A 27,508-nucleotide genomic window follows, 5' to 3' on the forward strand; every position below is an offset into this window, starting at 1 on the left:
CAATAATTATTGACAAAAGTTGTTACGTACCAAGTATCTTTGAGCATTTGCGGGGTAAGAGGGGACTGCGGACAAGTGTTCTAAACATAAATAAACCACTAGCTCCAAACTGGTTCGAAAAACTTTTGATACTATCGGTACACATTCAAACTAGCCCTCTAAAATGATTTGCCTGTACGGATCTGATACCAAAGACAAAAGATGCGATTCTGACCAATATCGATCTGAATCATCTCATTAGCGCACATTGCATTTTCTTGTGTTTTCTAAGCCCAGTTTGACACCTGCGTTGGTTTTCCAGATAGCGTAATTTAAAATCTTAGTGTATTTTTATAATAAATAAAACCAAAAAATGCCTAAGACATGGAATACCTCAAGCTTCAGATTTACCCTGTTCATATTTACAATGGTGATTACTTAAAATTTGTTATTTTTATTGAAGTATAATGTCACCAATTTTGCCACGACATTCCGGCGACATTAGTTAGAATATTTTTTGTGATTTTATCCTATTAGGCTACCGAAAACCAAAATTATTCAAGATGTATTCCAACAATCTACATTTTCTCTTATTTATTTTGAAAATATCGCCATCAAATGAACTAAGATCCACAACTGGAATTACATATCTATTGTTTACTTATGTGTGAATGTTAATTTGGCTGTTTTTAAATTATGTATCATTCTTTTTTCAAGATATTCCACTTATTTTACAACCCAACTGACAGTGGTGCCGTACAACTAACCAAGAATAATTTGGACATGACATTGGGTAAGCATAACGATACAACATTTTCCTCAAAGATAACATTACAAACCATTATAAATAGACCAAATTAATTATATCATTGACACAGTATTTTATCCGACAATTTTATAATAATTACCATAATTTTCAATTTTATACTTGAGCAAATAAATTATTTTTCAACCATTTACAAGTACCTACCTATTATTTATGATAAACTGGTGTTTATAAGATAAGGTTTTATGCATAGCATAAAGGATAACAAATAATTATAAGCTATAATTCCCTTTGATGGCATTTATTTTTACTCGGGAGATATTTTCAATTTATGTTGATATTCCAGGCGACTAATTATTGCTTGTAATTATTTGACAAGTACCTACTTTATTGCTTGTAATTATTTGACAAGTACCTACTTTACCAATAGTTCTATAAAATTACTTATTGCCATTATTACCCCGTTTTTACTGCAAATCTGAACTTTATTTAAGGTTGTGTAAATTCAAATGTAAAAAACGACCTGTGATGACGGATGATTTGTATTTGTGCACATCTAAACACTGTTTGGGACCATCCAATTAGGAATAATGTGAAGGCTTGTATGAAAATGTTCATTTTGTGTCCATGGCTTATTCACAGTGTATTTTTAAAGCTTGTGCTTACACAGACCTTTGTAAGGTAGTAAACAAATGATTATTTGGAAATATACAGATACACGGGACACGGTTAATAGGGACATTTTATTTAAAAAAACACTTTGTATCAGTTAGATAACAATAAGAAACAACTATTTCAGTTACCGGAAATGGAAAATATTGCACTTTTAATAGCTATTTCGTTCAAAATACGGATAATTTTATGCCTTTTCTTCACGTCATATTTTCACATAATATTATCATAAATTATTATTTTTTTCGTTTTTATATTAAACCCAAATGAAGAACCTATTTTAGTTTAGGTTCTTAGTTCATAATTTGGGTTAATTAAGAGAAGAAAAAAAAACTAACATTAAAACTTTCACATCAATAACAATGGCCGCCAAGTGAACAATCAATTTTAATATTAATGAAATAAGTATTAAAATACATTATTTTCCATTTCCGGTGACTGAAATAGTTGTTTTCCCACTGTTATTAAATTGATTCAAAGTGTTTCAAATATAATTAGTGCGTATTAACCGTGTCCCATGTATCTGTATATATACCGATTATTTGAAATGAGTAGGATTTTAACATTTGTTTTCCCGGTTTCCAGCCTCCAATGAGTTGGTGTTCATAAACTTCTACGCGGAGTGGTGCCGCTTCAGCAACATGCTGCAGCCCATCTTCGACGAGGCGGCTGACAAAGTGATGCTGGAGTTCCCGGACGCAGGGCGCGTGGTGATGGGGAAGGTGGATTGCGATAAGGAGAACTCTGTGGCGACACGCTTCCAGATCTCCAAGTACCCCACGCTGAAGATCATCCGGAACGGACAGCCCACCAAGAGAGAATACAGAGGTACTAATTTAAAATACCTTTGTTAACCTGAACAGACAAAGTCTACAATTCAGTTTCACGTTTATATAAAATAATTATTTTGACTTAATTTCTACAAAAAACTACTGTTTAGGTTAGGGGAGATCGAAAAACATGCACAAAATATGTTATCAGGTTCTTACTTTGGGTTGTTTGAATAATTTGTGCGTATTTAGATTCAAATGGAACTTTCTGACAACTGGTGAAATTTTGAACTTAAAAAAAAAATAAATGGAACTTTAATGCATCTTTTACCATCTCTTCATGTAAATAGTTGTTTCTTGTAGTAATTAAGTTGAAACGAAGTGTAATTTCTATAGTCTGTGCCCATTAAAAGTGCTGCGGTTAGATAAATATGTATCGTAATTAAGTTGAAACAGAGTGTTATTTCCATGATTGTGCGTATGGGTATGAAGCGTGAAGTGGAATTGTAGAATTTGACCGACGGTCATGGCATTTCTTGTTGGGGTAATTGGATAGGAAGAACCTCCACATTTTTTTTTTTTTTTTTTTTTTTATGTGACACCTCACAAGAGTGTCCCTGCCTGTGCAGTGTACAGACAGGGGAACTATGTCGCCACCCGGTTGGGCGGCGTTGTGAGGCGGAATAAGGTAGGGGCTGTAGGAAGGGATATGTTAATGCGGGCCTTGAAGAGGCTCGGATTATAGGAGGGAGGAAAAACAGATGCCGGTAGCTCGTTCCACATACGAGCCGACTTACACAAAAACGAGTCGTAAAAACGGCCCGTTCTCATGAAGCCAACGTCAACCGTGAACGGGTGTTCAGTTCGTGTCCGTCGAGTTTCGCGCACGTGCACCGGTGCATCAGGAATCAATGCTGCTAGCTCCTTGGAGCAGGCTCCATTGAAATACCTGTAGAACAGACACAGCATGCCTACATTGCGTCTATGCATTAGAGAAGGCAATCGGTCTGTTAACAACGGATTGTCAATCAGACGGATCGCTCTCCTTTGCACAGATTCAAGCAGGTTTATTAAGTATTTTGGGGCACCAGCCCAAAGGTGGCTCCCAAATTCAATAGTTGGGCGGACTTGAGACTTGTACAGGGTCAGCAGCTGGTCACTGTTGAAGAATCTCCTAGCCCTGTACAAGACGCCCAACTTTTTGGAGGCCTGATTTACTCGGGCTTCTATGGATCCCCGATACTTGAGCTGGTCTGATATAGTAACTCCAAGCATTCTCTCTGCACTCATTCCTTGCTTCATTTACTTTCATAATAAATTTCGTCTCATTCATAATTTTTTGCTATACCATCTCTTTACATGACTTGACTCAAGTACATGTTTAATTCACTTCTAATTAAATAATAAATTTGGCTTAAAATTTTTAGATTTTAGGGTTGCCAATTTCTTACAGCTGATCAAATGGATTGCATAAATTAGTGAAATAGAATTCCAATAGTGAAACGAAGATACTAATTTCGGTTGTCTGTGCATCCTGGGTAATTCTGGTTCAATGAACTCAAATTTGCTTTGAATTAAAGTATCATTTTTAAAATTGGAACTGATTGTGTGAAGTATTCAGACAAGCGATGAAGTACCTACCTATTATATGTAATATAATATTCTAATTATTTTAACTGTCATTTTCAAAATTGGTACTGATTAATGAAGAATTAATACTATCCCGTGATTTTTCACGGGTCTGCGCTATTGTACTTACTAAAATCCAAATTTGTAAAAATCGATTAGGAATAATAATTGTTAGTTTATACATAAAATAATTTTGTTTATACATAGGTTGTTTATGGCATTGTGGCAAAAATCATTAACCTTCCAGCGGGCGCGCTGTCGTAAAATTTACGACAAACGCGCCTTATCGCTTCCCCCACTCTTGCGACTTAGTTGTAAGCATCGAGCTTCGAGCTATGCTAGAGTCAAATCAAATGTCAAACATTTACCGCAAGATATAAATGCTTTTCTCAAAGTGAATTACGGTAGGGCAGTTGAAACGATAACAGAAGAATAAAACAGAAGCTTTCCAAAATGCGGTGTTTGTCGGTTATGTGCACTGGATAAGAAAAGATCCTCAGCATCAATGAAGTGTTGCCGTTGCCAGTCCTTTACATGCAAGAACCATTCTTCAGTTGAGGTGGTTTGTAACAATTGTAAGGATGAGGATATTGATTCTGACTAAATAGGTCGATAAAATATTTTGTTTTGAAATATTAACATGTTTAGAGTGTTGCTTCGTTTTTTTTAAGAAAGTCAAATATATTTTTTTAAAGTACTGCCTATTATGATTTTTCATATCCTTAAAGAAATTCCCTAACGTTTGTATAGTAGTAGATTGTAGAAAACACCACTTACATGGAGAAAACTTGATGACGTAAAATTTATGACAAGCGCCCGCTCAAGGGAAATTTCTCAACGCGCCCGCTGAAAGGTTAAAAGTTATTGATCTTGGTAATTTAATTGATTAAGCATTTTAACATATTATTCAATGAACCTTTTTCCTTTGAAACAATACGATTTACAATAAAACACATAGAAACAAACAATGTACCAATTACTATCTTGAAGCCTTAGACGCTATACGCTTAACGCATTATTTGGGCATGGCCCACACATGCTATTATGTGCTGAGGTATCACACTACGCTATAATCTTCCTCAGGAGAGGGGATCAGATCAATTGGGGAACCGCCGCGGAATATCATTTATTTGTATGGGATCTGTCACCTTGACACATGACAGCCACGTAATTATGACAGGAAAGGGGTTCGTATAATTTTAAAAATCGCCTGGCTAGCAACTTACGGCGCATTATCGTCGCCACGCCCACACTTATAACACATCATCTTTCAGGTGTGACAGGTCTGTATAGGATTTTATGACGATCAATACGGAGTTGTATAAAAAAAACGCTTTGATCTTATATCGTAATCTGTCACCCCCATTATGTTTGCTCTAACATCTTAAAATAATAAATTAAATTAGATTGTTTTTTTGATTATCACTGGGTACTGACTAACTAACTAACAAACCATCACCGTTTCCGCAGGGGTAGGCAGAGAGGACAGACTGCTAAACAACTCGGTCTTGGTATACACTTCTTTCCTCATTCACATTCATACACCGTCTCATACATACTCTTCTTTTATTTTGACACTACGGGGCCCGACTCGGGCATCCCAGACTTCTTCTAGCACTCACATCCGCGACATATATTCTCCTTACATTCCTTTCCTTGTTCATTCGCTCTACATGCCCAAACCATCAAAGCGTCCCTGCCTTAATCTTGCTCATTACACTTGCTTCAGCTTTGTATTCCTTGCGAATCTCCGCATTTTTCACACTATCATACATGGTTTTACACACATATGCCTAGGGATCTTATTTCCATAGGATTCAGTCTACTTTCGTCCTTTCCATACCTCACTTTTGACAATTTTTTGTCCTAAATTAATGGTGTTATATACATACCTGCACTTACGCTTCTTTCAATATCTCTATCAGCCTTTCCATCTCTACAAAATATAGCCTAAGCTGTATTATAAAAGTTTGTAACAACTAAGATTATACATATTATATACTGGTATTTGTTCCACCTAAATATATAAAGACCACAAATTTTCGTTGAACTCATATTCAATAAATAATAAGCAACAGTTTGTTATTGTTGACAAAATAATCTTGCAAATATAATGCATGTTTACAATGAGATGTATAGAAAAAACTAGCACAGACCCATGAAAATCAATCTGGCTTCCAAGAAACTGGGCGTCTTGCGTAGGACTAGCAGGTTATTCAATATGTAATGACCAGCTGCCAACCCTATACAAAACTCAACTATGCTCAACAATTGAATTTGGAAGTCACCTTTGGGCTGTAGCCCCACAATACTTGATAAACCTACTTAATTCTGTTTAAAGAAGGGCAGTCTGTCTGATTGACAATCGGCTGTTAATAGACCGATTGTCATATCTAATGCACGACACAATGTGGGCATGCTGAGTCTGTTCTACATGAATTTTAATGGAGCCTGCTCTATAGAGCTAGCAGCATTGATACCAGGTGCACTGGTGCACGTGCGTGCAACTTGACGGACACTAGCGGAACACCCATTCACAGTAGATGTTGGCTTCATGAGAATGGGTTGTTTCTTCGACTCTTTTTTGTGTAAATCGGCTCGTATTTGAAACAAGCTACTGGCATCTCTTTTTCCTCCTTCATATAATCCGAGCCTCTTCAAGCCCTTCATTAATAAATCCCTTCCTACAGCCCCTACTTTAATCCGCCTCACAACGCTGCCCAACCGCTTCTTTCGAAATAATTCCACTGCACAGACGGGGGGCCTTTTGTGAGATGTTGTGAAACTGAGAGTATTTATAAAATATTTGTCTCATGATACACATCTTTCAAAAACAAATCTTATCAATTTTCTTTGAAATATAATTCTAATTTTTTGTTGGAAAATTAGAAAAACAATCAGAAATTTACCATTATTATACCATGTATTATTTAGTAAAGCTAGTTAGTAAATGATGCTTTCTTGAAAGTGGAAAAAGCGCAGACCGTTGAAAAATCTTGCTTTATTGTCGTGATTAACCGTAAAAAATTTAAATGAAAGAAATACATATTTCAAATGTAGAATTAAAATTTTCTAGTAAAAAATATTACATTTCATTTTCATCGCTTGTCTCAATTGTTTTTTTCTTTTTCTCAATTGCACAGTCAGTTCCAATTTGAAAATAATGCATGAAAAATTTAAAACAAATTCGAGTTCATTAAACCAGAGTTACATCACAGACAGATCCATAACCGAAATTAGTATGTTAGATGATTATTTTGTACATCAAAAAATTCATATTTAATTTAATTAATTTATTTTGTATATTAAAAAAAAAAAATTTGTAAATGATTTTTTAAAGTAAAGAAAGAAAAATAATTGTCTAAAAGTTGTACAGTTAGGACCAATGGTTCACTTCCACGAAAAGCAGTTTGTTGTAATTTCACTTTCTATTCTGTCTAAACAGGTTTGACATTAGCATACATCTTCATTATCATATTATGGAAGTTTCTAGATATCACATCACTGATAATTGTGCTAAATTTATATCAAGGAAACAAAATGAATTAATACTTTAATGATAAAGTAACTTTTAAGAGACAAATTTTTTTATGCATAGCACAAAGGATAACATATTATTTTTAAGCAATAATTATTAGCCTTTCAAATATAAATTAATTTTTTTTTTTGATAAGCCGATGACACGAATTGAACCCATAGCCTTCTGATTGCCGGTCAGGTGCTCTACCAATTGCGCTACGTTGGCTTATTCAATTATGTTTCATTAAAAAATGATTGCTTATTAGATTTTTCACTAGAAAATAACCAACTTTATTTTTGTAGGTGTAAGAAAGGTTTTAGGTGGTACGTCTGCTTGTTGAATGTGTAAGAGCGAGATGACAGATAGAGGTATAAAAGATGACGGATGCATCTGCTCGCTCTCTTTACCCAACCGACAGCTCAGAAGATAGACGTAGTCAATCCGTACTAAATTGTTAATAAACATTATAACCGAACACGCGTTCTAATTATTGGTAACCACCAAGTCTGTAAATAACAGTGCTTCCCCCTTCCGAGAGTTCAGTAACAGTGGCGCAGCCTACGGAAATCGTAAAAATTAACAACGATTAAAAGAATCGACGCGCGAGATTTCGCACGAAAAAAAAATACGCGATATTGTCGGAATAAGCTCGGATTGCAACATATTGTTCGGGTCGGTAAAAAAGGCCGGACCGAAATTATTCTTCACTGAAAGGAGTGAAGAAGAAGAAGCCACTGGAGCCAGCCAGCTTCTCGAATCACGTCCTAAAATCGAAAGTGACGAACTACTGACGACAATAATTTTGAGTCGGTGTCGTAAACCGTTATACTCTAGTATCGCTCTTACACATTCAACAAGCAGGCGTACCACCTAAAACCTTTCTTACAGTAGGAAAGGTATTGATAATGTTAAATATCCTACTAGATGTCATTGAGACATATTATATCTTCATTTATTGCTAAAATATTTTGACTTGAAATGAATAATACCAACATGTTGTTATCAGAAAGGTGAGTTAATTACCCGTCTTTATGAAATCGTTTGTTTGCACAGCAGTAATTACGTTTGTTTAATATTATTTATAGACCATAATGTGGCATGGTAAAGCGTACAACAAATTTTGTTGTAAATGAGAATTTGATATGGCATTGGAACAATGATATGACACTAACCTATATCAAGGTCAATCCAGTTCTCCATCTGTAAGTTGCTATCCTTGTCTGGTCAGTCTTTAACTTGTATTGAATTATTAGTCAGTTATTTGTTGTGAGAATTGAACTTGACTCGTCTAGCTGCTAGCCAAGCGTCCTACACACTAGGCTGTCGACCAGCCCATTGCGAACTAATCTTGGGTTTTATTATATATATTTTTTTTATGTGAAATTGCAACTTTTATGTAATGTCCCAACTGCTCCCCAATGAGAGTATGGCATCCCCCATTAGGGTATGTTGTTAGGCTGAAGGTAGTGAGGAGGGGAAGGAAATGGGGAAGAGGAAGGTGGGGAAGTTCCTGGCTATTCAGATCTGGTCACCAAACACGGCCAAAGCCTTTTCAAGCAATGTTTCAATTTTGAATGGTATCTTCCATTCTGGAATGTGCCGCAAATATATTGTTTCAAATGAGTAAATTGTGAAATAACACAAATTAAAATAAAATTTACTTGCGCATAACAGAATTTGAACCCGGAACCTCTGGCTTGCTAGTCGAGAGCCTTACCCCCCCACCACGGAGGTCATCAAATTTAATTTAGGTTTAGCGTTATTTTAATCACAGGATCTGATATTGTCAGCGGCCTCATTGATTTTTCTGATAAGATATAATTGAAGAGTTAGTATACCTATTCACAATAATTACGCTTACGGTGCATATTCGCAATTGCTTTTCAAGCATTGGCGCTGTGCGAATTTTTCATACTACTGCCCTGCCTAAGAACACAGTAACTATAAAAATCACGAATTTAGTGATTATGGGAAGATTTTAAGTGCAGAATTTCCTGCGTAAGACTTAGAGCGGGAGCACACAGAGAGCGGTCAGGAGTTCCGCGTTCGGCGTTCATTAGAATGTACTGATACTATAACAACAACGCACACAGCGGGCAGTCAGACCGCGGCGGTCAAAACGGAACGTCGCGTTCTAAGAGTTCTTTTCCCGCCGAGGCAGAGAACGCCAGAACGCCGCGGTGTGTGAGGTTACAAACACGGAAAAGTTAATTGAATTGGTTAGGGAAAGGAGTTTATTATACGATTTAAGTGATGTAAATTATAAAAATATAGAATCGTTGTTCATCTTTAAGTAAATCCTGAAAAATACTAGTAAATTCGCCTTGTTCTTCTCGCGTTGTGTTGATTGGGTACACCCAATACTTCCTTTTCCTTTTAGAAGCTGCTAAGCTCCACAAGAGCAATAATTCTTCATCGGATGATGAACTTTCTAGTGACATGTTGCATATGCAAAGACCCAAACGAAACTAGAACGCGAAAATTTGAACGCCGCTTGTGTGCTTTGGAACTCTTGAGCGGTCAACGGTCACTAGAACACAGAACTCTGACCGCTCTCTGTGTGCTCCCGCTCACGTTAGGTTTTATAAGTTTTTAACCCATTTAATTATTATCCAAGAAACTTCCAAAGTGGAAAAGCTAATTTTGTAGAAGCCTTTCTATTATTTCATATCTACAAGTAAACACCTTATAGAACTTGTAAAGTTAGCTTCAAATAAAAGTTTAAATGTTAATGTTATTACTATTTGGCATAATTTCTTCCAGGGTTGCTTTCACTAGTCAAAACTGAGCGAATGCCAAGTTCAGTGAAATCGTACCGTTACAGAAAGACTCATTTTTGATTGAGCATTGAAAACTGTGCCAAATTTCAATAGTAAATTAGTTGACAAAATTTAAATGCTACTGTTCTTATCGTGAACGCGTATTTAATTTTAAATGCTACTAATTTTAAACATTTTTAATGTATTTAAGATTTTGACCTTTGACAAACGACACAACGTTTCTGTTGTAACAGAATCCATAAAAAAATGATGTTTCATCTTTTTGTACCCCTGAATGAAAATTGCACTTAATCGCATTGGTGACCCCGAGATTGTGATGTCAGAGGTAGACAATTGCTTTTCCGACTACAATAATGAACAGCACTGAGCGATGTTTATGAATCGTTGTTTGTGCTATGTATTAGATATATATTTTAAAATCTGCCTGTTCAAATGTGATCATCCAACTAAGCTAGTTGGCATTGAAAAGTTCATCATTGTAAAGGTTGGTTATTATTTCAGGTCAGCGTTCCGTGGAAGCGTTTGCGGACTTTGTGAGGAAGGAGTTGGTGGATCCCATCAGTGAGTTCGGTTCCCTGGAGGAGCTGACCAAGCTGGAGTCCAATAAGAGAATGATCATCGGCTACTTCGACCGGAGGGATATGCCGGAGTACAACATCTTCAGGCGGGTGGCCACCTCGCTGAAGGAAGAGTGTCACTTCCATGTCGGCTTTGGAGATGTCTCCGCGCAGATGCACCCACCAGGTACAGATAAATTATACATATAGACAGATCTGAAGTAGCAACAACTTCACAAAACAAAGAAATTTGCATAGTTTTTCTGTTATGAATTTTTACATCAATGCAACTATTTTCAGCTCGCAATCTCATTTCTATGGAGCTTTGAAATACCTATTGAACTGTCAAAACATTAGCCAAGATGTCGAAGAGCAAAAGCTATATATAAGAAGCCCGCCTCACTCCATCCTCCAGCATTGACGTACACTGGAGAAAAATACTAGCGCCTAATAAAGTCACGGCTCCCTAAAGGCTTCAACTTTCTATTATTCTATTATTTTATCATTTTATTCTATTTTATTTTCAATTAGTTCTGTTTTCTTTTCTTTGTTTTTCTGTTCTATCTTTTTGTTTTTGATTATATATTTTATTGTATCTATATGGAATGTGTGGGACTGCACTAACCTCCCCACATACCGGAATAAACACCTTATTATTATTATTATATATACGTGAATCATCTTTATGCATCCAATAACTTTTGTTTTATATTTTATAGTATTTTATTGTTAGTCATTCTTAGCAGACATAATGCTATTTAATTTATTTTTCATTGTTATAAACACAAATTGCCTAGAAAAGGGAAAGATTGATTAAATTATCCGATCAGTAGTTGAATTGACAAATGTGTTGGATTCCAACCCAGGCGTCGCACAGTGGCTTAAATTTGAGCGCTGGCGCGACATTGACCCCAGATCGGCATGTTCCCGAAATGAATTTTTTTTTTACCAATGTGTTCTCAGTTAATCACTGACATTAAAAAAACCATTGAAAATAACATCCGAAGCTTACTTACTCGGTAATTACGCACAGAACTGAGATGTTTGGGCGCGCAACTATGCTGCTGTATCTAGGCGAGTTTGAAGGCGTGCGGAATCAGGTTGTTTGTGTACTTGTTTCACAAAAAAAGTATTTTTTAAAATTACTTGACATATTTTTTAAGATACGTGCTTTATTTAAATAACTGAAAAAATATTTTTTTTCATAAATTATAGCTGTTGCCTTGGTTCAAAGTTTACCTTTTTTTCCAATTTTTTTTACCAAAGTTTTGCCTTTAATGGAGTAGGAATAAAAATCTTCACAAGTCTTCACGCTAATTTTAATAGGATATTATTGCTGTGTCTTTTTTGTATACGGACAAAAAAAATCACTACCAACTTTCGCCAGCCACTCCAGTAATTGCATTTTAAAGAAATGATTGTACTTAATTTTCGTCAATTTTTTTTTCAGAATCCTATATTTGACTCCGATACGTCAAAGAAAGATCAACTGTATGTAATATTTAGTTCTTCGTACCGTAAGAATAAAATTAAAGTTATTCCCAATTATTCACTGTCAATTTAAATTAACATCTGAAACTCAATTATTATGTAATTAGTCGCAGAACAGAGGTACACTGATATTCGGGCGCGCAACTATGCTGCTGTATCTAGGCGAGTTTAAAGGCGTTCGAAATCGGGTTGTTTGTGAACTTTTTATACAAAAAAGTACTTTTAAAAATCACTTGAGATATTCTTTAAGATACGTGCTTTATTTAATTACCAGAAAAAAAGTTTTTTTTCATAAATTATAACTGTTGCCTTGGTTCAAAGTTTAGCTTTTTTCCAATTTTTTTCCTTTAATGGAGTAGGAATAAAAATCTTCACTAGTATTCACGCTATTTTTAATAGGATATTATTGCTGTGTTTTTTTTGTTCACGGAAAAAAAAATCACCACCAACTTAAGCCAGCCACTCCAGTTATTGCATTTTTAAGAAATTATTGTACTTAATTTTCATAAAATACAAACTTAGCGCCCAAGTTACACGCTACTTTTTATAAAAGCATTAAATTTATTATCAACATTTCAACTAATAAGAATTAACAAAAAATATGTGGTATTTCTTATTAATACTTAAGAAAACATCAATGGTGCCAAATAGTCGAACGCCGAGAGCGATGTCGCGCCAAATCATCAAAATTGGCCACTGTGCGTCGTGGGTTCTGTTCTTCTGCTAGATATGTTCTCCGTCATCGCACAAGCAACATTTTCAGCTTATAATGATGGTAGGTAGTAGGAGGCGTAGTAGTTGGGAAACACGCAAAACATTTGTACGCGGTTAACATTTTTTTTCATACGAGAACAGGTTTATTCTATGACTCGTTCTTGAGTTCAACAGCTCGGCTGTGGAACGATTTGCTGTGTTTCCTCCCTCCTACAACATGGGTCTCGTCAAGACCCTTGTTCGTTTCTTACTCTCAAAAAGACCCTCCACACAGCATCCTCTGTGTTGTGAGAGTTTAGGATGTTTCAATGCATGCAGATTATTATGGGAAGGTCGGTGTATTGATTTTGAATAGGTTTGCTTCGGAAATAGATATTTATCAGTAAGGAGAGATTCAAATGGAAAACGTTATTAATTCTTGTCAGAACTCTCCTTATTGGTGTAACATTTTTCGGTCTGCAATAATATTTCAGATATGTTTGTAATAATTATTATATTATTTCCAGGCCAGCCTGTCATTGTGTACCGTGCCGACAAAGACAAGACAAACGAGGCTGACGAGACATTCACGGGATCGTTGAACAACTTCGACGAGGCGCACATCTGGGTGCAGACCAAGTGCGTCCCCCTGGTGCGGGAGATCACCTTTGAGAACGCCGAGGAGCTGACGGAGGAGGGGCTGCCCTTCCTGATCCTCTTCCACACTCCCGGGGACACGGAGATCGTCAAGAAGTACAATGATCTGGTCATCAGAGAATTGCTCGGGGAAAAACGTGAGTAACAATGCATTATTATTATTATTTTATGATGGCTTACTTATTCTTTGTGGTAATAGTAAAACCTGTTGAGTGAATTAAGTGTTGAAAATCATTGTTGCATCACAGTACGGGATACACGCTACACGCCTGACGTTGATATTTTATTTTTGCTACTTATTTTCCTCGACAGTTGTAGGAAATATTTTTTTATAGGTGCATTTACGAAAATTGTGTCACTTAGAATAAAAGTGGTTTAACTCCAGTTATATAAGTTTCGAGAAAAACGGCATTTTGTAAAATGCTCCCGAATCAAGTAAAAACCATTACATAATATAATGTGCAAGCCTTTGTTTATTAAAAATAAAACTCTTTTATGATTTAAGCAACAAAAATTGATTTGTAACAATAAATTTTATTACTAAAAATATGGTAAAATAATTATAGGTAATAAATAGTAAAAGGTATTTTCATGGTAAAAAAATTATAAATGATATGGATGTAAACTACAGAGTAAGGAATAGGCAGAGCTGCCCACAAGGGTGAGGGGAACAAACCAAGTGGCACGGAGCAGGGGGAGAGGCGAGGGCGTGTCCCCGTCAGTGATTAGTTAATAAAGGAATCTGACAAGTGTACAGGCACCTAGCATTTTAAAACCAACACCAGAATAAAATAGAAAATAAAATCTACTTACGAATTACTAGTTCTTTTTACAATAGAGTGCAAATTGCTGGCTGTGTAAAAAACTTACCTACATATCCCAAATCGGGTAAACAAAAGTTCCGGCATGTTTCCGAAATTTAATATTTTGCTTCACTTAGTTACATAAATGTGTTATATTTTACCCGCCGCATTCAATTTTAGCGTCTTTACGCCAAACGATTCGTTCAGGAACAAACATTCAGATCCAGCGTAGAAAAGTTCCTCAGTGGATTGCGCGGCAAATCATTGCCTTCCTTTAGAGAACTTTAGTTTTCTGCTCAGTGTCTGGTTATTTTAATGTGTGCTCTTCGGCGTTCAACGTATGATTGATGTTGTAGATTATTCAAAGAATTCTCGAACCCTCACGGTGCCAAAAATATGGTCACATGGATTGCCTCCAGCTTGCCGAAATAATACCTGGATTTCATGTAATGGCAAGTCTATCTCCTCTGACGTCAGTCAGTCAGTGATGTAAACCAATATTGCGCTGATACTTTAACATATTTTGAGTGTGTCTAAGATATCAACTGATATTTCCATAAAATTGGAGTTACACCACTATTATCCTATGTATCACAATTATTTAATATGTAAACCCAATAACTTTTATTGATAAACCTTCATAGTGAGTGTACAGAATATTTAATTTATTTATTTAATCCCACCCTATTTGGGCCTTCACATTAGAAGCATGATAGGTATATAATAAAATTATAATATCTAGGTTTTACGTGCTTGGCCGTTTCACCATTACTTTTTATATTCAATGCAAATCGATTATGTTTACACTTTATTACTTCATGTGCATTTATAATTTAATAACTAATACTTAACCTTGGACTAATTATTGTAATATAATGCAATGCTCTTTGTTTGTTAATTTATTATTTAACAACAACGTCGGAATAAGAAAATCGTTAAAATACCCTCTAACTGTCAGGTGCGAATTTGCGGAACTGTGCAAAAATTATCTTTTGAGTTTTTTTCAAATATTGGGAAAAAAACTACAATTTTTTTTGCGATCTTTTTCTGTTTACCAATCTTATTATTCATATATATTTCATGTTTATATCGTAAGACGTTTCCCCAAAATGGCTAACTTTATCTAAAAAAAAAAAAAAAACTCCCATTTTGGAGGCAAATTAACGTAAAAAAAAAAATTCCAAGAAATATACAAACTGGTTTTATTATTTCTACATAAACCTGAATACATACTCTGCATGAAAAACGACAATCTAAGGGTGTTTTCAATAAAATAATGACTTTTATACTCAATATGATCTGAAATTTTTATGGCCAAAAGTATTATAGTGATTTATTTTTGGGGTATTATGCTGTGTTTCGCTATCTCCTTTAGCCAACATCTCGAACAGCATTACAGTTTCCATCGTCAGGACAAATGTGTAATGTGTAGATGTGGATTGCTTGTAATGCTCTCCGAAACGTTTTGTAAAGAAGGAAACACCACAAAAATAAATAACTATAAACTTTTATACTCCTTTGAAAATTCAAATATTTTAATTTTTGGGATGAAAATGAATTTTGACATGCTCAAATAAAATTTTTTCTGGATAGTCAGAGGCAGAGGCACGTTCATGAAATAAAAAGTAGCAACTAAGGTATTACGTATTAGCGCAAGATATTCTGATTTTGTCCTCTGTACAGTTTTCAATGTTAAAATCGCATCGCTAAAAGTTCCAGCATGGATTGTATTAGAGCACTTTTGGAAACAACTCATATGGTCTCATAGAAATTGTTGTATCTCCCTTACTCTCATGGTGAGAAATATGATCTAAACGGTGTTAGAAAGAGAAAACACCACCCTTTATTTTAAAATCTAGAAATTAACCACATCAGAATTAAAATGAACACATTTATGAAATCGAAGATTAAAAACAAAACGCAATTTAAAAAAAAATTATGAAAATTTGTTCATTTTTAATTAATTATTTTTATATGAAACGACAAAAAGGTGAGGTGATGAACTTTTGTAATACATCTGTCTAATAAAATACGTGGGTTTTATATATTTTTTCGTTATCGGTAATTTTAGTTACAAAAAGCGTAAGGTAAGCCATTTTAAATTTTTTTATGTTGCATTATAAATTTTAAATTATCAGTAATTATATTATTATTCGTAACAGTTAAATTTGAAACCGTATTTTATCACCTTTCAAAAACCGTTTAGTTTTCAGATAGGTTCGGAAATATTCCATTTATTTGGATTTTATTGTAAAGCGGAAATACTGCTAAATATGACGGAGTTAAGTGCGTCTAATATTTGTTAACATGCATTTATATTATATTATTGAATAAGTGCATGATTATTGATAATTATAAATAATTGTGAACTCACTCTCACACTTTATGATGATTTGACTTATCTATCTGGATGCAATTTATATTTATTTACTAATAGGTTATTTTGATATGTGAGTTGTTTTGTTGTTGATTTGAATGGCTTTTCACGAGTTGCTATTAACACAATGTTTGCGGGGGGTTTTTTAATCAATCTACGCCGTAAAGCGGGCAATTTTTATCATGTTCGCGCGCAAAATTCCGTTTCATGTAAAATAGCTATAACTTCTGAACTATTGATCAAATTTAAATAAAATTTTCAGTATTTTACCTTATTTGAAATTTTTTATTATGATCTGGTCACAAATTTTTATATTTTTGAAGAAACAATTACGATATATAAGTTTAAATTAAAAAAAATTGAAAAAACTGCACTTTTGTCGTATTGTCTATTTAGTCATTTTATGCACATTCAACAAAGTATATATATTTTTTTAAATACACACCACTAAACACTAATATTGTTTGAAAGTATGAAATCGTTGGAAACAATTCCCTTCATGTAAAGGTACATCATAGAATTTACACACATACCGGGTTTCGCTAAGTATTTTTGTACCGCGCACACACGACATCGCTTTCGCAGATTCTTATTTTACCAGGGCCTTCAATCTTTTCCAATGTATGTTTTCGCATATCCATCGATAGTCTTCCTGGAGGATCAGATTTTGAAGATTTTTTTCGGATACCAGATGTTGATGGTGTTGGTTCCGGGTCTTGACTATAATCTGACGAAATCTGATCAGCCACCCAGTGCTCTGCGATTTCCTTAAAAAATTGTTTATATTTTATTTTCCTTTCTTTTACGGAGTTGTACACGACAAATGAGTTGAATAATGCACCATTTATTATATACATCGCTAGCCTTTTTGTCCATTTAGTGGTTTTTCGTAAAATAGAATAATACGAAAAATATTGGTCTGCTAGGTCAATGCCTTTCTTATATTTATTGTAATCGATTATCATTACCGTAGCCCATTTTATAGGGTATTTTTTATGAAAAAATATCCCTTTATTATGTAACAAATAAATTTTCGAGTACAGCACACAAATACTTTGTACGAAATTTTTAAAGCGGAATGTAGAAAAGAGAATGACAGAAAAGAAAATAGAGAACGTCTTGAACGAAACAATATCGCTTTAACAATGAAGAAATATAAAGATTTAAAAAAAAAACGAAATATTTATCTTAGTTATTTTATTTCAAGTGCATGTTTTATGACCACAGTCGGCCGGCCACCCGACTCATTTCCACGAATTGCCAGGTACCTAGTACACGTGTCACGAGAGCTGACGCATAATCTTTACTTCACAGAATAACCAACATCATACGTTACTCTTAATATATTGTTACTCTAAGTGTACCTACAACGCATTTTGGCGTCTCCCGCGCTTTACCAATAGTGTACAAATACGAAAAACGCTTTTAAGCGTCTCCCGCTCTCTACCAACAGTACGCAAAAGACGCTTTTAAGCGTCTCCCGCAAACAATGTGTTAAAGTAATTTATGTTGTATTGTTTGCAGAGAATGTGAACTTCCTGACTGCCGATGGCAAGAAGTTTGAGCACCCACTGCACCACCTGGGCAAGAGCCAGAGTGACCTGCCTCTGATCGCCATCGACTCCTTCCGCCACATGTACCTCTTCCCGGACATCAAGCGCATGGAAGAGGAGGGCGTCATCAAGCAGTTCCTGCAGGACCTGCACTCCGGGAAACTTCACAGGTTTGTGAATAATACGTTTTGTTTTTTACTGGCACCTTGAAGTATCTTATGACTGAGGCAAATAGAGATAGAGATCTAATTTACCTACTACGAAAGCACCTGATGTCATCCAATCAAAAGGATCAAAATCAATTTCGATTCGATCACTTCGCCAGTGGGTCGTGTAAAATGGTTGAATAACCTAATTCTAGTTTATTATTCATTTTTATAGTGTAGGTTTAATTTTCTAGGTAGGTACGTTTTTTGATCTTAATTCTGCTAGCTCTTTAGAGCAGGCTCTGTTAAAATACCTGTTAAACACACTTAGGGGGTATTTCACTACTTACTTCATCTCTGATTATGTTCTGACTAAGCACTAATCCGCGGATTAGTCATTTTTAAGTTTTCACTATATCTGAATAACGCTAACGCTCGGGTTAAAGTTCGATTTGACTAATCAGTGCTCGAACCTCACGTTAGGCGCTATTCCTCGAATCAAAGATGGCGTCAAAACATTCCGAGTTTGACAGCGGAGAAGTTAGTCGAATTTTGTTGTGAATTATTATGGATACCGAGGTTTTTGATTTACAGAAGCAGGTGAAAGGGCGGCGATGCGAAGGCCGCGAGTTTTAAGAGCTTGAATGAATTTGAATGCTTGTATGATCCATCCTGAATTATTTGATTGTGTTCAAAATAAGAAACAATGTATTAATTCGACACGAATCTATCTAAAATGACCTGATAATCAACATAACATAACCAAAAAAATGCACACTTTGCGGTGTGGCGGGAAACTTGTCAATTGGCGTTGACGTTAGCATTCCATAGACATTGCGGCAAAACATGACAGGCGTTGCAGTAGATGGGGTAACTGCAAACATTTTGCGATGTTGCCAGACTATTTCGAGTGTTATCTATCCGAAAGCTCGGCAACAATGGTGAAACGGTCGCCGTTGAATAACGAAGTTATTCTGATCTTTAAAGCCAGCCAACGGCTAGCTAGTCAGATATTTAGCCCGACATAGTGAAATACCTCCTTAGCGTGCCTACATTGCGTCTGTGCAATAGAGATGGCAATCGGTCTGTTAAAAATGAATTGTCAATCAGGCGGATCGCCCTCTTTTGCATACAATCGAGTAGGTTTAACAAATGTTTTAGGGCTACAGCACAGATGTGGCTGCTAAATTCAATTGAAGAATCTGCTATCCCTATCCAAGACGCCATATACTCATAAACAACCTATTCAAGATCAAATCATTCCTAGGATTGAGGCGTGGCGCTACTGGTCATAAAATGATAACATTGGCTTATCATTTCACTTAATTGTTGTTATTATTATAATTGGTTACGATAAATAAATAGTAATTAAGAATTTAAAAATCAATTGTAGGTAATTTTGTAATGATTGACAGCTGATTCATTGTTCTGAAAAGTTTAAGCTGATATTTAAATCGTAGTTTATATTGTCGTCAAGATAAGCTTAGCTTATGTGCTATACTTGTCAACGTTAAGCTAAGCTATGAGAAAGTGGTGTAAATCTGAGCCTGTGCCAACATTGACATAGAGCCTCAGTAGTAGTAACCTACTCTCATGTATGTCTCAGTTGTATATCTGATGCGTCTGAAAGAAGGCTGCAACTACTACGTATACATAGGCTAATCCTCAAAATCCATGGCTCAAGTAGTTGGGACTTAAATGGTTGTCACATAAAAAGTAAAAATCGTCTAAAAACGTCTAAAGTGGTTAAAGAGGGAAAAATGAATAAATAGCGCCAAAATCTTATAAAAATGCCAAGATAGGCTTAAATAGACAAATAGCACCAAAATGGTTGAAAAACCTCAAAAACGGTTTAAATGGATGATTGTCTAAAAATGACAAAAATGTTAAAATGGACAAATAGCACCAAAATCATCTTAAAATGTCATAAACAGCTTAAACGAACAAATTGCACCAAAATTATCCAAAAACGTTTAAATCGATTAAAATGGACAAATAGCGCCAGAAGTGTCCAAAAAAGGTTAAAATGGACCAATAGGACCAAAAACGATTAAAATAGCGCCGAAAACGGATAAAATGACCAATAGTACCAAAAAAAATCGTTAATAATGGTCAATGTATAAATATAGTCAATTCGTCTAAAAAACGTCATAACGGTTAAAATGGGACCTTATCAGCGAATAATTAGTAAACGTGTTTTATGTTAGGTGACCTTCACCTGCAGTCTTATCTTAAAGTACACACTCTGTATTGGCGTGTCATTTAATCATGATATGGATGCGTACCCAGTTTATGTGAATTTACGTTTCTTTCAACAACAGTTGCATTTCGTCGTCAACGTCAAAATACCTCCCATTTGTCAAAAATTGTTCAGGAGGAGCTAAAATCTGATTTTTAAGAGTTACAATTTTTATTTTTTTGTAAAACATAAAAAATAGTGCTTTGTAGTTTTAGGTATGTAAAAGCGTATTTTTGACATTTATAAAAAAAAACTTTAGCTCTTAAAAAATCAATTTTTAGCTCCTCATGTGTGAAGTTAATGTAAAAATATTTTTTTAAATTTTTGACACATGGGAGGTGTTTTCGCATAAAATTCAATAGGGAACTCTATTAATAATTTTTTTGCAATATATGTATTTTGTAGATATTAATATACTGGCGAACACATCGAGGGGTACTAAGAGAAGAATTATTTATTATAAGAAAACAACTGCTATTTATTCTCAAATTTAACTTAACTTAAGTTACCACGAAACCTAGTATAAGCTTGTTAACGATTTCATCACATACATAGTTATTTACATTGAAACTTTTCCATGTTATCGTTTATGTACATGTACATTGAAATGGGATTTGTTTTTGGTTATATGGTGCTCAAGTGTGTGGGTTATTGATGATAGCCAAAATGCTGATGTTGTGGTTTTTATATAGCCAAACCATGCTACTTGATTGCTTATCATCACAAATTATCCCGATAGATTTTTAGCAGCATTTATGTAGATCCATAGAATAAAGAAGTAATGCTGTGTGAGCGTGTTTCATGATCCACAAGTCTGAGGAATCTCTATTTCATATGCAGAACTGCGTTTCACATGGGCTGGAATCAAAAGGTATTATGTCAGTTGTGACATTCAAATGTACATGGAGGACATTTATAGTGTTCTGAATTTTTCTATATAAAAGTCAAATAATTTTTTTTATTTATATAAATATCAATTCCACATAAGACCAAGAAATTATTAGTTATAGGTGATCTTGGCCATATATGGAATGAATATGGGTCTTGAAGAGACTCATGGTTGTAGGAGGGAGGACACTCAGAGGTCGGCAAATCATTCAACAGTTGCTGTTAAACACAAGCAACCCAATCTCATGTGACAGATTTATTTCTTGTCTGAATTCTTCACTCATCTGTTTCAATTTTGAAAATGACAAAGTATTTTTCTGTTCGAAAATTCTATTCTTTGTATGAAGATTTTTAGGAATTTTCAGTTTTCGTATTTCGCCCCACAGATTTCCTGAAAATCTTCATTCAAAAAATCGAATTTTAGAATAAAAAAAAGCTCCATTACCGCTACTTTTCAGCTACAACAACATTAATATGCCATTTTTTGTATTATTAGCACTCTAGAACACCTAAAAGTCACGAACCGCCACTGGTTCTAAGGCATCTTCCGTTGAAATACCGATGTATTATATAAAAGTGAGTTATTATAAGTGTTATGTAATTGTTGCAGAGAGTTCCACTACGGCACGGAGGAACCGTCCATCCAGACTCAGCAGATAGGCAGCGGCGAGAAGAAGACCACCACGCCTCCCGAGTCCACCTTCAAGAAGCTCGCGCCTTCCAAGAACAGATACACCCTGCTGCGCGACGAACTGTAAACCAACGCATAGGATATCAAATGAAGCGCTGCACGCTTACTTCAACTACAAATAACTTAAAAATGTATATTAAAAATCTACAAATGGCTTCTGCATTGCATCAGTCGTCAATTTTCAAACAATAAATACAATTTTAATGTTTCCGTGCGTTACTCGTTACATGTCTATTAGCGAAACTGTTTTATGTGCTTACCAGGCTTTTTAACAGGGTATAAACTTAATGCTAGGCAATGCAACGCCTTCATCGGCAACGTGAAACGCACGTAAAGTTACAACTTTCGTATTTTTATTACATTTGTCAAATAGGTCAATAATACCGTGTGGACAAATAACTAGAGCTTTCGACAACTGTTATATTGATGGCAGTACAGCACACGAGAACCAATCCTAATGTCTGTTTTTTATGAAATTGAAACCCATTTCGTTTAGCAGAACCTTGTGTGCCGTCAGTTCATAAAGTTTACATTTTACAATAGTTTTTTTATCAATTTTATCGCAAATGTGGCAGCCAGAAGATTGAAATGTAACATATTGTATAGACCGAGGTTTTGGTCATTTACTTGCGATAGTATTTCAAACCCCCTTAGTAAATTCTCACCTCTCTCGGTCATCGCACTGTGTTGGTCACATCACGTGTTTACACGGGATGTTTTGCTTTTGAATTTTTGCATTATTCCTTAGCACTGTGTGATAAGTTATTTTTAAATTTGTATATCACTGCATCACATAAACAAAAACGAATTAAAAACAATTATTATCCATAAACACATAGTAGGGAAAATAAAAATAAGTAAGGTTTTTATTTATTTTAAATTTATTACTTATTAATTTTTTCTTAGTACATACATAAAACAAGTCCAACAGCCCTTCAGTTGTTACAACCGAGTTATTTGTGCCTAATATTCTATAAAAATATGTTTTTTTTGTGCCTTTCGTTTTGTTAATGCATTATTGTTTAAATATTTTCAATCTTGATCAACTTTAATATTTCCCTTATTTTATTTAAAAACTACATTAGTTAGTAATAAAATGTATGTATATTTAATAGTCTCTATGGGAGATTTGATTTGCTTGTCTCCATTGATTGGATTAGATTAGATTGGCTATCCTGTCATACGACCCGTGGTTATTTTTGTCTCTGTGAGGACGGATCTACTGCGAACATAGTTATAATGATAAATATTTTTTTTAACAATCAATTAAATAAAACAAGTTGTTTCCTTTTAATAATTCTTTTATGTTTTGTTATACCTATGTTAATTATTGTAATGTGATGTTTATTTATTTTCTTGGGGAAATACAAAATTCTGAAAAGCATTTGTTCTGTAATTATTTAAAACATTCCTCTAGCCACACGAGCGATTGGTTATTACCTTATTATTTAAGTAATATCATTCCTCAATATATTAATATAGAAACATATGAACCGTTTACTGCGCTTTAAAGCTAATGAATCCGCCTAGATTTTGCTGTTTATCCCAATTTTTAGGTTCTATAAATTCGGTGCATTATGACAAGCGATTGCTTAAAAAGTTTTTGCAAACTTGCCATAATATGCCAAAAATCGTTCGAGTGGCTAGGGAAAATAAATTGCTGCAATAAATGCCCTTCTTTCACTAAAATGTTTCTATTCTTAACCTCTCAGACAAAGACATTTATTTACTATGTGTTCCTTTGAGAACTGTCAAAACGTGATAATTTTTGTGTTATTTACGAGTTTTGCTAAAAGCTTCATAACTCACGTTTTGGGAAACGTAGCCTCATTCTAAAATATGTTTTGGAAAGATTATGAAATCCACTATCGCATTGTGTTGTTATAAGTAAATATTTGCATTTCTAAATATACATTTTATGAAAACGTCAAAAATATGTAAGAATCGATAACCATTATTTCAAAGCCATGAAAAATGTACTTTTTTCTGAGTATCATAAAGAAATAACACTTTATATATTGAAGAAATATAATTAAAAACTATTAGTCACCTCAAAATATTAACCGTCCAAACTAAAATATTTTTAATAAATTATTTAGAAACGCAATAAATTATGAACGAACAAGATGACAGATCCAATCGGCTTAGATAATGCACCTCTACGTTCCATAGATATTCTTGAATACAGACGCGTAGCGTTATTCATTATCGATACTCTGTTTTTTAAATCATGGCAATCCGTATACTAGTGATGGAAATAAATCGATTTTTGTAAAATCTCGCGCGTTTACGTGAAAAGACGTTCTAATGTCTTGACCGCTATTATCATATTTACGTCTTTTGACGTTCTAATGTTCTGAGTGGTTAATGTGAATTCCAATTCTACCGAACATGTTATTTATATAATTTGATTTTAAAAATTAATTCAGAATGAATAAAGTTTTATGAAGCATTACACTAATCAGCTTGATTGAATTTTTCTCATCAATCCTAGAATTTTGGTAAAATAGGCCAGAGCTTTTCATCAAGCATCTTGGCGTCTGTTTCTGATTATATTTCTTCTGCAATTAAATTTTTCATTAATCAGTAATTTGTATTCAGTAAAGCGATCATCATTAATTATTAACATTAATTATCTCAAGCAAAATACAATATTTCTAAGTCTTCATTTTAGATGTTGAAAGTTATCAAAATTGGTATTTTCTTTAATCATTAAATATAATGATATTATTTTTAGTTAAATAATAGTCAGTCGGTTTGCTTCCGCATTGACTCAAATACAAGTGATTAGTTTGTATATAAGAAATTAATTATTGAAATAGTTATAAAATAGAAAAACACATCCCAATTTAAGAAAAATGTCCAACGTTGGAAAATCTCACAATCAAAATGAAGTTTCTCAGTTGTTTAAAACACACATGAACATATTTTTGAATGCGATATTTAACATCAAACGAAGTAGAAGAATATAAAATGGCTTAAATATTGTCACGCCTTTTAAAAAATAAAATAAGTAGTTCCAATTCCATCCAATAATATTAATTTACTCACCAAACTCAGAAAAATGGGAAAAAAATAGCTCAGATGGTAGAACAATTGCCCAACTTTCCATGTTTGAGTTCTTAATTCGTCACACACTTTTCACGAGAAATTTGATTATAAAGCATTTAATTATATTATTTGATAATATAATGCTGTGCATCAAACATACCTTATTTGACTTATAAATATTAAGTGAGAAATATCTTTTAATTAAAGAAATAATCACATAACCACTCGAGCGATAGCTACCGAAGTAAAATTAGTTTATTTAGAATTTCCCGCAATCAGCTACATAAAACGTTTAGTCGCTAGCTTCATTAACTTCTATCGAATACCAAAAGATGTTGCTAATGTTCCTCTTATGAAATATTTTACATGTTACATATTGCATTTTATTAATGTCTGTGTCTATAGACATTTCTAGTAGATCATAAACAACATACATACATTTTAATATTCAATGTTGCCCTAAATAAGTTCAAGGTACGGCAATTTTGGTGACTAACATACTGAATTCACGGCATATAAATTTAACGTTTTTTTTTCTCTAAATAGTATAAAATAAACTCGCTATCCCTGTCTGTTTGTTTGTGCGCTTAGTTCTTTTAAAGTACGCAACGTATTTTGATAGAGTTTGCACCATCATTTAGAGAATTTCTTCCGGAAGTTTTATATATATAATACACGCATATTATATTTATAGAAAGTAGAAAAAACTCGACGTTTTGTAATCGAGTCGTAAAAAAATATTTTCTGCCGCTTACATTGCTAATGCTGGTTAAACCTTATGAGAAACATCAAAATAATGTACTAAGGAAATCTATATGTATATTTCTATCTCCTAAAGATAATCCCCAGCATCGCCGGGTACACGTCAGCTGGTTTATTTATAAAGCCTAAAAATATGGGATAAATAGTGAAATATAGGTGTAACCCTTTGGCTTAAACCACAGTAAGCAGTTTATACATTCCTATATTAATATTCGGAAGTGTAATTTTTGGAATGAGCTCGGCAGAATCCAAAACCGAACAACCGGAAGTCTCTATCGCTCAATGCATTTTTTTTTTAAATACGCTATCGCTCTCGTGGTTAATGTATCATGTTTCAACATTCTTACTGGCTTTGCGGCCTAAGGGCTACTGTGGCCTTCTGGGTTAAGGTTTCGGGGTCCCACATTTCTGTCATCGCAAGTTTAATCCTGTGCAAGATGAATTCGCCTTTGCAACTTAGTACATGTAAGAAATATTATAAAATAGGATTTTAAATTTGTATAAAAATGAATCAGAGAAATAAATAAACCAAGCTTTTTTTCATTAGCGTTATGCTGCGTATAGACATGCGTTTGCGCTTTTTGCGGTTGCTTCTTTCCTTTCCCGTAAGACGTGGTTCAAGCAGTTCAGCTTGCGTGTTTATACGCATCCTGAGAGGGTAGTAAAAAATTAAAATATTATCTGGTTTTATTATATCTAACTGGGAAATGTTTATTTGAGTACATAAATAGAATAAGCAGTTCCGGAATATGAATGCTAATCTCTGAAATTGTAAAGGGGTAAAATAATAATTTTATTATTTCCAATATATGGACAATACTTATTTACTAGAGCTTTTTTTCAATAGAATTTACATTAATCATGTTTTAAACCAAGTGCTTCAAATAGATGGTTTTCTTAGGTCAGTAAACAATATTATTAATTAGTCTTTTCAATTGTAAATAAGAATGACTAGAAATTTCTGTAAAAAATATATATATATTTCTTCATAGTTTTAGAATTTATTCATTATACACTTATGTTTTCAAAAAATTTCATTAATTTTGTTGTTACATACTAATAATTATTATACATAAATAAATCTTCATTTTATTTTAACATTAACATTTATTCTCACACAGCAAGGAAAGCTACAACCTGTGTTAATATTTAATTAAAAATATTGTCAACAAACAAATACAGCTCGAAAGCTAGAAACCAAATTTTGAGGAAAATTAAAAAAAAAACTTTGAGATTTTTATATTCATTATTGTACAAGATTCCTGTCATTATTTACATAATATTCATTGCTTGTTTAGGCTTATTTATATAAAATCACTTGTCAAATAATTAAGATATCTTTTACATATTATTTAATTTGGTTGCCGAAGTTATTGTCATAATATCGAAACTAAAGAAAACTTTACCGAGCATGATTGTCAGGTGACCGTTGGAATTCCGATATTATCAAATCGCTTTATTGGTTAGGAAAGAGAAACGGAAGA

At 34.0% G+C, this 27,508-nt stretch overlaps 1 protein-coding gene across 1 annotated transcript; it reads left to right on the top strand.

The window, feature by feature from the left end:
• Positions 1–267: 267 nt before the first annotated feature.
• ERp44 (Endoplasmic reticulum protein 44) lies at positions 268–27,508 on the top strand. The gene is made up of 7 exons (XM_089634744.1): positions 268–409; positions 697–772; positions 2,003–2,245; positions 10,618–10,860; positions 13,385–13,651; positions 18,219–18,417; positions 22,131–27,508. The coding sequence occupies exons 1-7, from the start codon at positions 353–355 to the stop codon at positions 22,276–22,278; spliced, it is 1,233 nt and encodes a 410-aa protein (XP_089490870.1). The 5' UTR covers positions 268–352; the 3' UTR covers positions 22,279–27,508.

Source organism: Hesperophylax consimilis, chromosome 8 (assembly GCF_061612785.1).
Source record: "Hesperophylax consimilis isolate HC1 chromosome 8, BYU_Hcon_1.0, whole genome shotgun sequence".
Classification (NCBI taxonomy): domain Eukaryota; kingdom Metazoa; phylum Arthropoda; class Insecta; order Trichoptera; family Limnephilidae; genus Hesperophylax; species Hesperophylax consimilis.

Coding starts and splice junctions, on each gene's coding strand:
- ERp44 (XM_089634744.1), top strand. CDS start 353: ATGCCTAAGACATGGAATACCTCAAGCTTCAGATTTACCCTGTTCATA. Junction 10,861..13,384: donor CGCGCAGATGCACCCACCAG/GTACAGATAAAT, acceptor TATTATTTCCAG/GCCAGCCTGTCATTGTGTAC. Junction 13,652..18,218: donor AGAATTGCTCGGGGAAAAAC/GTGAGTAACAAT, acceptor TATTGTTTGCAG/AGAATGTGAACTTCCTGACT.